The 13239-nt window shown below is 28.4% G+C and overlaps 1 protein-coding gene and 2 non-coding genes across 3 annotated transcripts in view; all 3 read right to left on the reverse strand.

Moving 5' to 3' along the window:
• Positions 1-13239, reverse strand: part of LOC129971809 (dynein axonemal heavy chain 3-like) — a 131362-nt gene that overhangs the window by 18780 nt on the left and 99343 nt on the right. Inside the window, exons 64-70 of the mRNA XM_056085785.1 lie at positions 13117-13207; positions 12818-12924; positions 12512-12655; positions 11339-11502; positions 9561-9714; positions 7855-7983; positions 5258-5523 (exon numbers count right to left, since the gene is read on the reverse strand). Of these exons, the coding sequence (XP_055941760.1) occupies positions 5258-5523; positions 7855-7983; positions 9561-9714; positions 11339-11502; positions 12512-12655; positions 12818-12924; positions 13117-13207 (1055 nt within the window). The remainder of the gene's footprint in view (positions 1-5257; positions 5524-7854; positions 7984-9560; positions 9715-11338; positions 11503-12511; positions 12656-12817; positions 12925-13116; positions 13208-13239) is intronic.
• Trnai-aau (transfer RNA isoleucine (anticodon AAU)) lies at positions 251-324 on the reverse strand. Its single transcript has one exon. It is a non-coding gene; the product is annotated as a tRNA-Ile (tRNA).
• On the reverse strand, positions 679-749 carry Trnag-gcc (transfer RNA glycine (anticodon GCC)). The gene has a single exon. It is a non-coding gene; the product is annotated as a tRNA-Gly (tRNA).

A 13239-nucleotide genomic window follows, 5' to 3' on the forward strand; every position in this document is an offset into this window, starting at 1 on the left:
AACTACATTTTAAAGTTTTTTAAAGAAATATTTAGACAAAAATAAATTTAAGAATCCTCAAATTCATTATAAAAAGCTATAATCTAAAGACATGAAATATTTTCTTGAATTATCAAACTGGCTTTGCTGATATCTAATTCGTATGTTTAAAATAAGTATAAAAAAATAAGAAAAACCCAATCCATGACAATATTATTATTACTATTTAAAAAAAGAATGTGCACTTAATTTACAAAATCAATGCAAAAGCTGGCCCATGGGGGGATCGAACCCACGACCTTCGCGTTATTAGCACGACGCTCTAACCAACTGAGCTAATGGGCCTACAAGTTGAGAGGAAAAAATGCCTTTGAAACAACAAAATTAAATGGCAAATGCAAATTTAAAAATAAAATTATTAGTCCTTTTTTTTATTAAAAAAGAAGGGATTAAATTAATTATCAGAAAAAGACAACAAATGTTGCAATTTTTAATGAACATACAATATTAATGTCGTAAACAATTAATTTACAAATATTAAGAAGTCAGATTACAGGTATTAAAAAAATAATTCACACAAATTAAAAAAACACATGCATATGTAGAAACATACGATTACAAAAGTACGTGGAAAAAATTTAAATGGATTTTACACATAAAATAAAATCTTTATATCAAGGCAAAGAAAAAAAACACATTTGCATCGGCCGGGAATCGAACCCGGGCCGCCCGCGTGGCAGGCGAGCATTCTACCACTGAACCACCGATGCTCGATTACGCAAACGATTTAGATAGAAGGAATGGCTGAAGAATTTGCTAAAACTAAACGTAGCGAGTCCTATTTTACAGAATTGTATATTTACATTGTATTTCTTTTCTTTTTTCTTTCTGGGAGTTGGGGGGGGGGGAGGATCTTAGAATTCTCTATATATCGCTTATATATTTCTCCCAGACATAATGTTATAATTTTATTTTCAATATTTACTGTTGAAAAAAGCAATTGCGGCGATATTAGAGCTGCATTGTTACGGGACACAGAATAAACGCAATACGTTTCTCTTATAGTTTTTTTTTTTAGTTTAATTAATTAATTTATTTTTAATTTTAAATCTTTTTCCAAGGGAACAATATCCATTAAGATATAATATTCTTCATCATGAATAATATTATATATTAAGTATATCTTATAAAATAAGGAATAATATTCAGCGTTATTCTTGATGAATTATTTCATTGGTAAAGTATAGTATTATTTCGTTAATATAATCTCGATGTAAGCTGATTCTTAAAAGATTACCATTTTAGAAATATCGCGACATTTAAATCTGTGGTTTATTATGAAGACATTTTATGAGTTAAATACATGATTATTACAGCGTATTATTTTGTAAAACAGACTCAAATTTGAACTTAACTTTTACAGAAAAATTAAAATAAGCACAAATATTACATCTGCTAGTTAGTTTTTGTTGTTAATTTAGTTAGAATAGTAGATAAATTTAAACATAAAATTTATAAATTTATGCTGAAAAATTAATTACATATGGCTTTGTTTTGGACGACCAGTACTTTTGTGACAAATCAATAAACCATGTAATATATACATGGTGCCCATAGCTAATACCTAATTTTTAAAACGTTAGAGATATACATATAGGTCCAATAAAAAATGCTTTAAATCAGGAGAAAAATTATGTACTGTTTGAGTTAATAAATATATTTTCCAAAAAAATTACGAAATCTAACATTTTATTTAATTTCCCAATCCTATCAATCGTATTTAGTAAAACATTAGCGAGACTGTAACATTTGAAACAAAAATATTAAATAAATTAAATAAAGAATTAAATAAATAAATTAAAGAATTAAATAAATTAAATAAAAAATTAAATAAATTAAATAAATAAAAAGCATTTTTCTGCAACCAAAGCTGATCGTTTTCTGAAATGTTGAAAATCACTATTTTAGACTAACTTCACAAATTAATTCGGGACCTAAAAAGGGATCTTAAGGGATCGCTTGCAAATTGAAATTATGCAACTTGCTTGTTACTTTTTCAATTAGTTCCTTAAAAAAAATTCTTCACGAATCTTATTTAAGTTAAACAGTTATAACTCAGTCAATTTTAGTAATAAAATAGTGATATTTTTTAATCGTATATTTTAGAGAACTGCATTTTTTTTTTTTCCTGCTAAATACGACTGGTAGGACACGGAAGGGCAATATGAAAAGTTGGAATTCATAATTTTTTTCACAAATGCATTTATTGATTCACATAACATAAAATATTGTTTTTTCAACTGAAACTATATGTCTATCTCTAGCTGTTTAAAAATTAGCAATTAGGCCAATATGAAAGTGGATATCCTGTATATTAAAGTGCTATAAATTGCATTTTTATAAAATAATTAAAAATTTCCATTACTTTGATTAAAAAAATATACTTACATATGGGTTACAATTGAAATTCAAATAGCAATTTATATGAAAAGATAGAAGTTTAAATGAAAACATTGGTCACCATTGATCTGCTATTAACAAAACTGATGTGTTCGAAAAATTAATCTTATTGGACAAATGTAGAAAAACCATCATTTACAGAGAAAAAGGCAGAAAAATCAGAAGTTCTGAATTGTGCCACAGCTTTCTTAAAGTATTTGGACTCAGTTTATCTGAAAAAGTTGATACAATTCTTATATAAACTCAGGGGTTTCTTATCAAGAGTAACTGAATGTTTGAATGTCCTCTGTTATAACAGTCAAAGCAGAAATATTTGTTTAACGCTGTTGTCGACAACCTAAAATTTGGATGCTTCAAAACCTAGAAGTCTCCTGTTAGACAGAATTATTTGAACTAGGCTAAATAAATCATAACAAGGCAAACTAGAATCCGAAGAATAAAAATGATAAGGATGTGAAAATTGAAAATATTCTGAACTTCTTTTGCCATTACCAAAATAGTACTCTTGTCAGAAGCAAAGGAGTAACCATTTTTTAAGTATCCTTGTTATGAATTCTTCACCAGAATGAAATCGCATGTTTAACTTTAAGACACAATACGTTAACACAGACGTAATCAATATGTTGAGTCTTTAATCAATTAGTTTAATAGAAAGAAGATGTAAGATATCATATACTTTTTGTCTATTACGGCAAGACATTGCATATATCAATTACATTGGTCGATATTCTTAATGTTATATAGTATCTTTAACACATCGTAATCAAAGGTGGTAAACCGACAAAAACAGCCGAAAAATGGAAGATCTGATTCATTTAGCATATTAGATATTCTGTCAAATGCAATACAAATGATAAACTGAATGAATGACAACTGAATCAGCTATTCGACATTTTCTCGGCTTAACCGTTGTTAAAAAAATTGCGATTAGAGAAAAATTATCTTATCTAGACGATTTATTATGTAATAACTTACAAATTGGATTTAAATTATGATTCTTTGACATCAAGTTCTTGTCGACATATATGTATATAAATTCGTCAAAAAAGTAAACATACATCTGTTATTGCTCCTAATCTATAAAAATTAAATTCAAGAAAAAGATGTCACTCAATTTTAAAGAATGTACTTTTTAAAAATGTATTCGCCTAAGAAGGCCATATACACATTTATCTTTGTATAATCTTCAAATTTTTCCAATTGCAACCTCTAATTTTGCGTCTTTTCACTGAGAAATGTCTAGGTATACATTTTAGACAAATCGGTTCAAAATAACGGGGGATATTCAAGAAAAAAAATTATATTTAGGTGCTGCTTTAATATATGTAGATGCAGCGAATGGGTCACTTTAAAAATACTTTATTTTATTCAAATTCTCATTTATGTCGTTAATATGATATCTTTATTCTAAGAAAAATGTTTTTTTTTTAAATTTTTTTTTACACATAATGTTATTAGTAATTAAACAAGACTAAATAAGAATTCCGAATCCATGCTTTTACTTGTATAAATTGAAAATAAATAATAGATAAATAGTGTTATTGAGACGTAAGATAAAACATTTGAATGTTCAGTAATTAATATTAATAAAACTAACTTAGAATAAATGTTTTTGCAGCAGCTACAAAAATGAAAGTAAGATGCCGATTTCCTGAAACTTTTCTTTATAACTGAAACGCAAAAACATTATGCTTTTGATTTGTATGTTTAAGTTTTCACCAAACAATATCTGGAATCATTTTTAAGACTGTTCTTATACTTAATATCTATTTGCCAGAAAGCGTATAATATAAAGAAAATAACTACCGAAACGTTTGTATGCATTTGTTTAATTTTTTACACGGCATTTTACGAAAGTCTAGTGACATTACCTTATTTATTACTTTTTTATTTTATTCAATAATATTTTTATTTATTCATATATTTCCTGTTATATAAATTTTGTGCTTAAGATAGAATTTGCATCTTTTTTTTTTTTAAATTAAAGATCTCATAAATCATTTCTTTAATATAATCGGCATCCATTTTTATTAAAAGAAAATTTATCTATTCACTTGAAATGTATTCGTAGTAGAATTTGTTTTGACTTTCCCTGCTCATCTTAGAATTTATTAAAAAAAAAAAAAAAAAAAAAAACTTAATCTAAAGAAGCATTGAAAGACATGTTTTATTTTGCGTTCCATTTTAATGATTTTTTATTCCTGCCAAAGAATCCACAAGCGTGAATTATTCTGTTCTAAAAGCGTTTGATTTTTGCAACACATCTAATAAACTACTGAAATAGTGATGTTTTAGTTCTATATTCTTCGACTGACATCAAAATTTTTGAGTTTCTACTCAAATTTTTTTTAATATACAGACATTTTTTAAAAATGCATAACTTTAGTTTCGTTGGATATTTTACCATAAATTAAGAATTATTTTGAAAGATTTTTTTTTTATATCTTGAAATATATTGAAAAATGAATATAAAAACTTATTCCACATTTCGAAATTCAAATTTTCAATTGCTTATAACCCATCAACTACGTTTTAAAAACTACAAATTGTTAATTGTATTATTTGAGTTATTTTAATCTAAAGAATTCAAATAATCACTTGAAATTGGATGTTGCTATTTTAAAAAATCGAATTTGTGTAAATTTAAATATGTAGACGACCCTTTACATGAAGAAATAATTTATACACGCATAGAAAACAAATTTTTTTTCAGCGATAAATATTTACAATTTTGTTCTGAGATAACTAATGTCTGGATACTTTTTTGACGGAATCTGCTATATTTCTGATTAGTTTTGAGTAAAATTGGCCAACTCACCTCGATAATAAATCTGCTATATAACTTCCAAGTGGCTTTAATGAAGGATAAGATTTAGCGGCCCACATTGCCGGAACTTTTCCAATCAACATGCAATCGAACACTTCCTCAAGTTCAGAAGACATAACTACTAAGCCCTTCACAGCTTTTTGCAAGTTTTTCAAAGATTCTCTTACAACAGAAGTGAGACGATTAAAGCGAATGAGCTCTTGTCGGAGAACAGTATTCATGGATTCTGTATATGTAACCGGATATAGTTCTATTACCTAAGGGAAAGGATAAAACAAAATTCATTTTTTGAAGAATTAAAGAATTTACTTTTATTTAGATTACAACTATAATTTCCTTTGATTTAATAAAACGATACTGCCATTTGTGGTGAAGCTTTATAAGCCAGATAACAGCTACGAGACATGAGCAATTACTTTTGTCTTGTGGTCATGTTACTCAGCTACTAACCCAAACATTGCGAGTTCGGTCCTCGCCTATCGCCAATAGATACACATTAATGATTTCAATACTCAAAAAATGAAAATGGTAAAGAGAACTCATTGCTAATAAAAATATAAGTCATTAAAATTTTTGAATATAACTAATAAAAATGAGGCATTCTACTTCTGCATGTATTTGCAATTGGTTTTGCTAGATGTGCTACTCCTAAAATTCCACGTGAAGATTCTGCGTCTGAAGACAATTTTCAACTATATAAAACCTGAGCTGTCTGGTATTGTTAGATTTATAAGATGAAAAATAATCAATGAAAGCACACATAAGTATCAAAAACATCCTCGGTCATAGTTTCACAAAGAGAGATGTGGAGATCTTTGAGACAACCTACAGCGATACTGCCCCATATATTTTCGATTTGAATGCCTTTTCAGAATCTTCAATGGCTAATAATTTCTCTACAAGTTAACAAATGTGAGCTATCACTTTGCGAGACAAACCTACATTCATACCTCAGCTGATTTGCTATCTCAAGCTTACCGATGTGTTCACTTGAACTACCTTTTGCTAAACAATGAGAATGACACAGATGGATTATCACTTTCGATATAGAATGTTTATACAAAGCATTCGGAAACACAGTCGTCTCCAAGGCTGCATTCCTAATCATAAATGTAAAAATGCTTCGATATATTTTAAAAGGATTTTTGCCTGAAGATGTTTAAATATGTCATTTAATTTGGATATTCCGAAAAAATATTATAAACCTTGAAAAATAACATTAATTTTATCGATTTTCCTTATTGAATTTGCACATTTCATCCCACAAAGTCTATCATTTTCAACCCCATATGATTCTTTTATTTTCGAATATATTTTAAACATATATTACACAGAAAAAAAATACTTGTGTATGTTTACACTATTAAAGATAAAGTATATTATTAATATATAACATGATAAAGAGAGGAAAGACGCCAATATAATTAAATACATGGTGCTGAATACTTTGAACCCAGTTCTGTTCTCAATGCCTTCTTCTGGCAACCTAAGACCTAAATGAGATTTAGTTTACTTGGTAAGACCTAAATTACCTTTAAATTGTAGTTCTTTGTCTTATTAACTGCAATTATTGTCAAAAATGAAAGATTGCATTTTGGCTTTGTAATTTTGAAATCGAATCAAAATTCAACCATGCATCTGATTCTCAGCCACTTCTAAACGATTCTCTATTGCAGTTTTTCTAGCTGTGAATTTATTACGAAGTATCAGTTCTATTCCAGAATTGTTATTTTACAATTACACAGAAATCTACAAACTTACACACAGCCGCATGAAAAGTTTTCATTAAAGAGCTTAGCGTGGTGGCATTCTTTCCACTTAATGAAATGTACAATAGACAGTGTACTGAATATTGGACATTGCTGTTCAGCATCAAATGCGTTAATCGATTAATGTTTGGTCAGGAAGTTACAAAATCAAGCACATTTATCCTTATTTTACAAAAGTATGTTAATTGAAGAACTAAACTGCGGAACATAACTTCCAATTTTGTGGAGAATCTGGTATTCCTTCAACTCCTAAACGTGTGGACGACGCCTTTCCTCACACGACATGAAAGTACAGTATCCAATGGAGATATTCTAGTATCCTGTAATCGGATAGGATGGATACCTAGAATGGTCTCCATGATAGCCTGATCTGACTTTTTTGTGAGGATATCTTAAAAAGCAGATATATGCGACTCCTCCGCTAGCATTGCAGGACCTTAAACGACATTTCACTAATGCTTGCGCAGATGTGTCACCTGATATGTGCAAATGTTATTAATAATTATGTGATTTTTTTCCTTAGTTTAAAATGACCTTACGCATTTCAAGGAATGCTTCATGTAACCATAAAATAGATCAGTTTTATGGAAAATTTGCATTCATAAATTCATTTGATTTGCATATTTATTAAATAATGGCAACCAAGCAACCATACCAATTATAATGCGTTTCCCTTTAAATCCAGTTTAAATCCCATCTTGACAGAGCCCAGCATGCCAGGTTTGATTCAGTTATGCAATATATGTACCTATCAATTAAAGTTATATACATTTAAAAATAATATTTCATTTTTGTTTCACTGATCAATAGGCACAATACCTTTTCAATATCAAAATTAGGAGGCAACTTTCTAAGAATGTCTTCCGCTAAATCATAAATCATTTCTCCTGATGTCTGCGTTCCGGCACCGGCCGACCTTCCTTGAGTAAGAAGAATTCCATCTAAAAGCTACAAAAATAAATAAGGAAATTAGTAATCATAAATTGCAATTTTATTTTGTGGGCCGTAATTTTAAAAGAACATTTTTATATATTTTTTTCCTAAAAGAAATTGGAACCAATATTTTTTTTGTAAAAGAAATTCAAACAGAATTGATTAAAATGGAGTTAAAATATGGTAATAAGCAGACAAGATTAGAAAGTTTTAAGATGATGCAATAACTTGAAGAAAAACTTTCGGCTTCTTCGAAACATCTAATGTCACTTTCTAGGAGAAGATTTCTGACGATATTGAAAATGGCATATATTTTCCTAATGTATATCTTTACTTATAATAAAGATGAATATGTATTTGTGTGTGTGTTGGAGTTCTATAACCTAAATGTTTGATCTAAAGTTATCAAACTTGGTATATATATATACTTTGGAAGGTAAGAATATGCACCCCAGAGAAAATTTCCTTTAAAATTTTAATTAATTAAAAATTAAGCGAAAATTTTGCATTTTTCTATGATACATCCGAAAATATTATAGTACAAAAATGATTTTTACCTCATTTTAAAATTTAAGAAATCAGCTTTTTGATTATAATAATTTTTAGTATATAAATTAAGTTTCTGCTTTAATCAATTAAAAAAAGCTTACAAGGAATTTTATTTTCCAACAATTTATTTCGCACAAAATATAAATAGAATTCAATCTGCACAGGAAAAGTTAGTTTTTATCTATGTGTTGCCATCATGTTGATGAAAGCTCAAATTAAAAGATAAAGTTAACTTATACTGCAAGTTAAATTTTGAAAAGTGTCATTTTCAAGTATGTCTCTATACAAATAAGCATAATAATATGAAACAAACATAAATCACGATATAGAAAAATAAGTGCAAAAAAAAAGTCACTGTAAACTTTTAAAATTTGTGATTTAATAAATCTATAGTATATATATAAGTATACATAAATACATATAAGTATACATATAAAAGTATATATAATTTTCAAAAGGAAGACGAAATGTGGAAAACACGTCGTTCGTATGAGAAATTCGACTGTTGATGTCATTAAATAAATAAGTTCATGTAATATTTTTTTGAAAAATATTTGAGAATTATTGTTTTCAGCTAATTTGTGAATATTATCCGAATAATAATCATAATAATATACGATGATCCATGTTCATGACAAAATTTGAATGATTCTTAGGAGAAATAATGCTACTTTCGATTACGTTGAAAACTACGTAGGCAACGTTAGATATCTGCAAGGGTAGTGAGATTCGAAGCATCTTATTTTGATTAAGATTGATGGATGTAAAATACCAAATAAATAAATAAATCATGTAATAGTTCTCAAATGTATGTAAATTCTGATTAAAAGAGACAACAAAAACAACGAAAAACAAAACAGAGTGCTTGCTTGTTTTGCAAAATCGGTCAGTGGTGTGGGGCCTTACATACTCACATTGTTTATAATCCCTGCTTCCATCGACCCATGTTCCATTGGATATTACCTTATTTATTAAAAGTTATATTTGATAAAACTTCAATAAATAATATTTTCTGTGAAAAATATTTAGGAAAAGTAATATACCTGTTGTGTTTCTTGGTTGTCTTTAGTGATATCTGCATTCTCATGAAGACCGAACACCTCAGGATTAGGGTTAATGGGTAAACTACGAATATACTCGACGACATCTTTTCGCTCGAGATCATCGGGTATGTAATATATACCACTTTCTGAAAATCTGTAAAATATGATCAAACTTCAATGGAAAAGATTAAAGCAAATTGTCACATTTTGTTGAGAATGCAGTGCGCTGGTGAAAAACAGTTCATTGGTTGGTTTAGTTTAATTATATTATCATTCCATTTTAAAGTAACAATAGAGCTATTTTAGGACGGACCTTGTAATTCTGAAATGAATCCAGATGACGAGGAAGGCACCTGAGTTAGCATCCACCTTTTCTAGCAGGAGGACATTTGGCCCCGACAGATGTAGCGTGCACCAGATCCGCCTACACGGTGATTCTTCGGCAACAGCAACGTCGTGATGTTTCAGAATTCCACGGTGTGACAAAGTGATTACGAGCACCTCCATATCATAATTTGGAATAGCAATTATAATTTGTAAGTTTAAGGGAAAGATTAAAATTAAGTGAGCTATTTTAGACGAGCTCATAAAGCTCTAACATCATGAAATTTGGTATAATTATTTATTTAATTGTTATGATCGAATTATTAATAAAGAAATAATATTTTGATTATTTATGGGGAAATAGAGAACTTAATGGATTTATGTTGCACCTGCCTTACAATGGGTACTGACTTAATTAACTATTTTAGTTAATTATTTTCGAAAAAAAAAAAACCCAGAAAAATTTCATGCGTGTAGCTCATTGTAGTTATTTTAGGTCGAAACAGAAATAATTTTGAAAAACTTTAACGACCGAACGATTGGTAACGATGTTAGAAATTCAAGGTCTTTTTGCAGACTGGAAGGTAATGTAGATGTTGTCGGTTGCTGCTCAAGGCCTTTTCTAAGAGCTGGGCATAGTAGGTTCTTTGGTGGAATCGCGTTTTGAACCTGTAACTTACCAGGCCCCAAACCGAGACCTTATTACTCGGTTCATTCGGTGGGGAAAATAATATATATAAAAAGTGAATCTATACTACTTATAAATGTGAAAGTTTGGATGGATAGATGGAGGTTTGTTAATCAATCACGCCAGAACGGCAAAACAGAATTGGATGAAATTTACCTGAGAGATAGATTATAGTCTGGAATAGGACATAGGCTACTATTTATTCCGTTTAATTGAGTGGTTAATTGTTTATTAATTAAAAACTAACTTTCCCGCCAAAAATCGCCAAATGAGCAAAGCTTCAGTTTTTTTTTTTTTCCCTTCTTTTTTCGCACGCCAATGAGATTAGGCTTAACATGATTTTGACTATTATTTCAAATGATTCTGTTTATTTTCTTAGTGTTCGATACATTTGAAATTAAACATCGTGAATTAATCGATCTTTCGGATTCATTCTGAAGTACTTTTGAATTGAAATAAAACAGAATAAAGGAAATTAAAAATTTATAATCTATATTGCGTTACCCCAACTGGCGTAGAAAATTCATACATTTGTGTTGCCCCAATTGGCGTTGAAAATTCACGCATGCGGAGTAACAAAAGATAAAGCCATTGATGCTATAAATTCCAATCTATTTCCACGCGTACGAAGTCGCGGGTAAAAGCTAATAGTATATATATCTGTCATCTGCCAAAAATAAAATTATATATTTTTTAAATGACATGAAATTTTTAATCATTTGGCCAAAAGTTGCATGATTATTATGTCCCAAAACGAGATACATACTGGTAGTTTTTCACTGTGATAATTTCTGGAGTGTACACAATAGACAACAAGGATAGTAAAAGTCGTCGATCTTTATCGTCTGTTACTCTTCCGCCGTAATTGCATTCTCCAGTCAAATAAGTTAACGCATCCAGAGGTAATTCTTCATAGTCGTTTAAGAACATCTGAAAACAAGATGTTTTTAATCGTTAAAAAATTTTAATTTTTAGAAGAATTTTATAATTTTGCATGGACATCTTTAAAATTTACTGTAGAAATTTAAAGACAGAATCAGAATGTAAAAATATCTTATTTTATTAACAATAGATGATATTTTAAAAATTTAATTGCTGCTCTACTAATCTCAAATAACTGTAGTGAAATTTTTCCTTAGGCATTTAGATTGTTACATTCTAAAGTATTAAGAATGACAAATTTGTTCACCTTTCGAATACATGATAAATTGTTATTGAAGCAAAAATAAAGATAAGTAGAATATATAACTACTAATATTAATATTTTAAAATTAAAGTCGATTAAAAACGCTTTTCATTTAAGGAAATTAAATAATATTCCTGAAATATTAAAACATAAAATTTATTTATTAAGTAAGAATTTAAAAAAAATTTTCCAATTTGTAAAATATTAGGTTTATACTTCAACGAATAACCAAATTTACTTATAATTAATTGACATGAACTTTTTTTTTCATCCAAATGTTGAGACAATGTTTTGTGTTAGTCTTTACACTTGCTAAACATCTGCATAATAATAAATAGAGACAAAAAAAATTAGCAATTATATTTGAGTTTATGATTTTTTTTTTTTATTATTTTTTTTTTGCAAAGTTACACTTTTTTATTTCAGAAGCATCAACATTATACCTTCTTTATACTACATGATTCTATTTCATAATAAATAAATCTGAAAAAAATTCTATAAAAAATGCATAAAATATCTTCATTATCAGAGCAGCCTTAATTGAATTACTGTTATTAGCCATAAACTGAATTATTGTTATTATTGAATTAATGATAACATGAATATGTATATATATATATATACTTAAAAGTTATATTAAAAGTTATTTTAAAACAAAAGTCATAGCATACAGAACACATAAATTTTGCCAATAATCTTAAATAATACATCTTAAAATGACTAACTAAAATTAAACTAACATAAATGACTCACTTGAAGCTGAGTCATGCTGATCCTTAGATCTGACTCATTGAATTCGTATGGAATGTTCCAGCCCAAAGGACCAAATTTTCTTCTCTCTTGCACAAGTGCATGGAAAAAGCACAATCCAAATAACATCTTATGCCATTTTGCTGGCTGGATAAGGTAGAAATAACAATCAAAATTAAGACACTAGTTACAAGAATTTTTTTGTGTGTATAATTCTACTGTTTGATAGCAAATATAAACCACATGCAACTACCACCACAAATGAAATCTATATATTAATGAAATGAAGCAAAAAATGAGCACACCTACTTTATCACAACCCTCATAAAAAGATGGATTTGAGATTGGATCGCTCATATATGATCTTAATAAATTAGCCCTGAGGCCTTTAGGGGGCTCATTAGTCATTTTCACACCTGTAAAAAAGCTTATATCAATAGGCTTCCTTTAAAATATATCAGAATTAACCAAAAATTAGGTCACATAATATAATTAGAAATATTATACTTAAAATGAAAAGTAACTATTAAAATTTGAGATTCCATTAACAAAATTAATAAAAAAAATATTTCAATTTTACTATATAAGATCTAATGTATACACCCTACCATTTTGAAGAATAGATACAGGAAATGTATCAGATGGGTAACTTGTTAACCATAAACGGAAATTTATATCAGTCCTGTCAGGCGTAATCTCCTAAAAAAAAAAAAAGAATATTATTTAGTATA

Source organism: Argiope bruennichi, chromosome 6 (genome assembly GCF_947563725.1).
Source record: "Argiope bruennichi chromosome 6, qqArgBrue1.1, whole genome shotgun sequence".
NCBI lineage: Eukaryota > Metazoa > Arthropoda > Arachnida > Araneae > Araneidae > Argiope > Argiope bruennichi.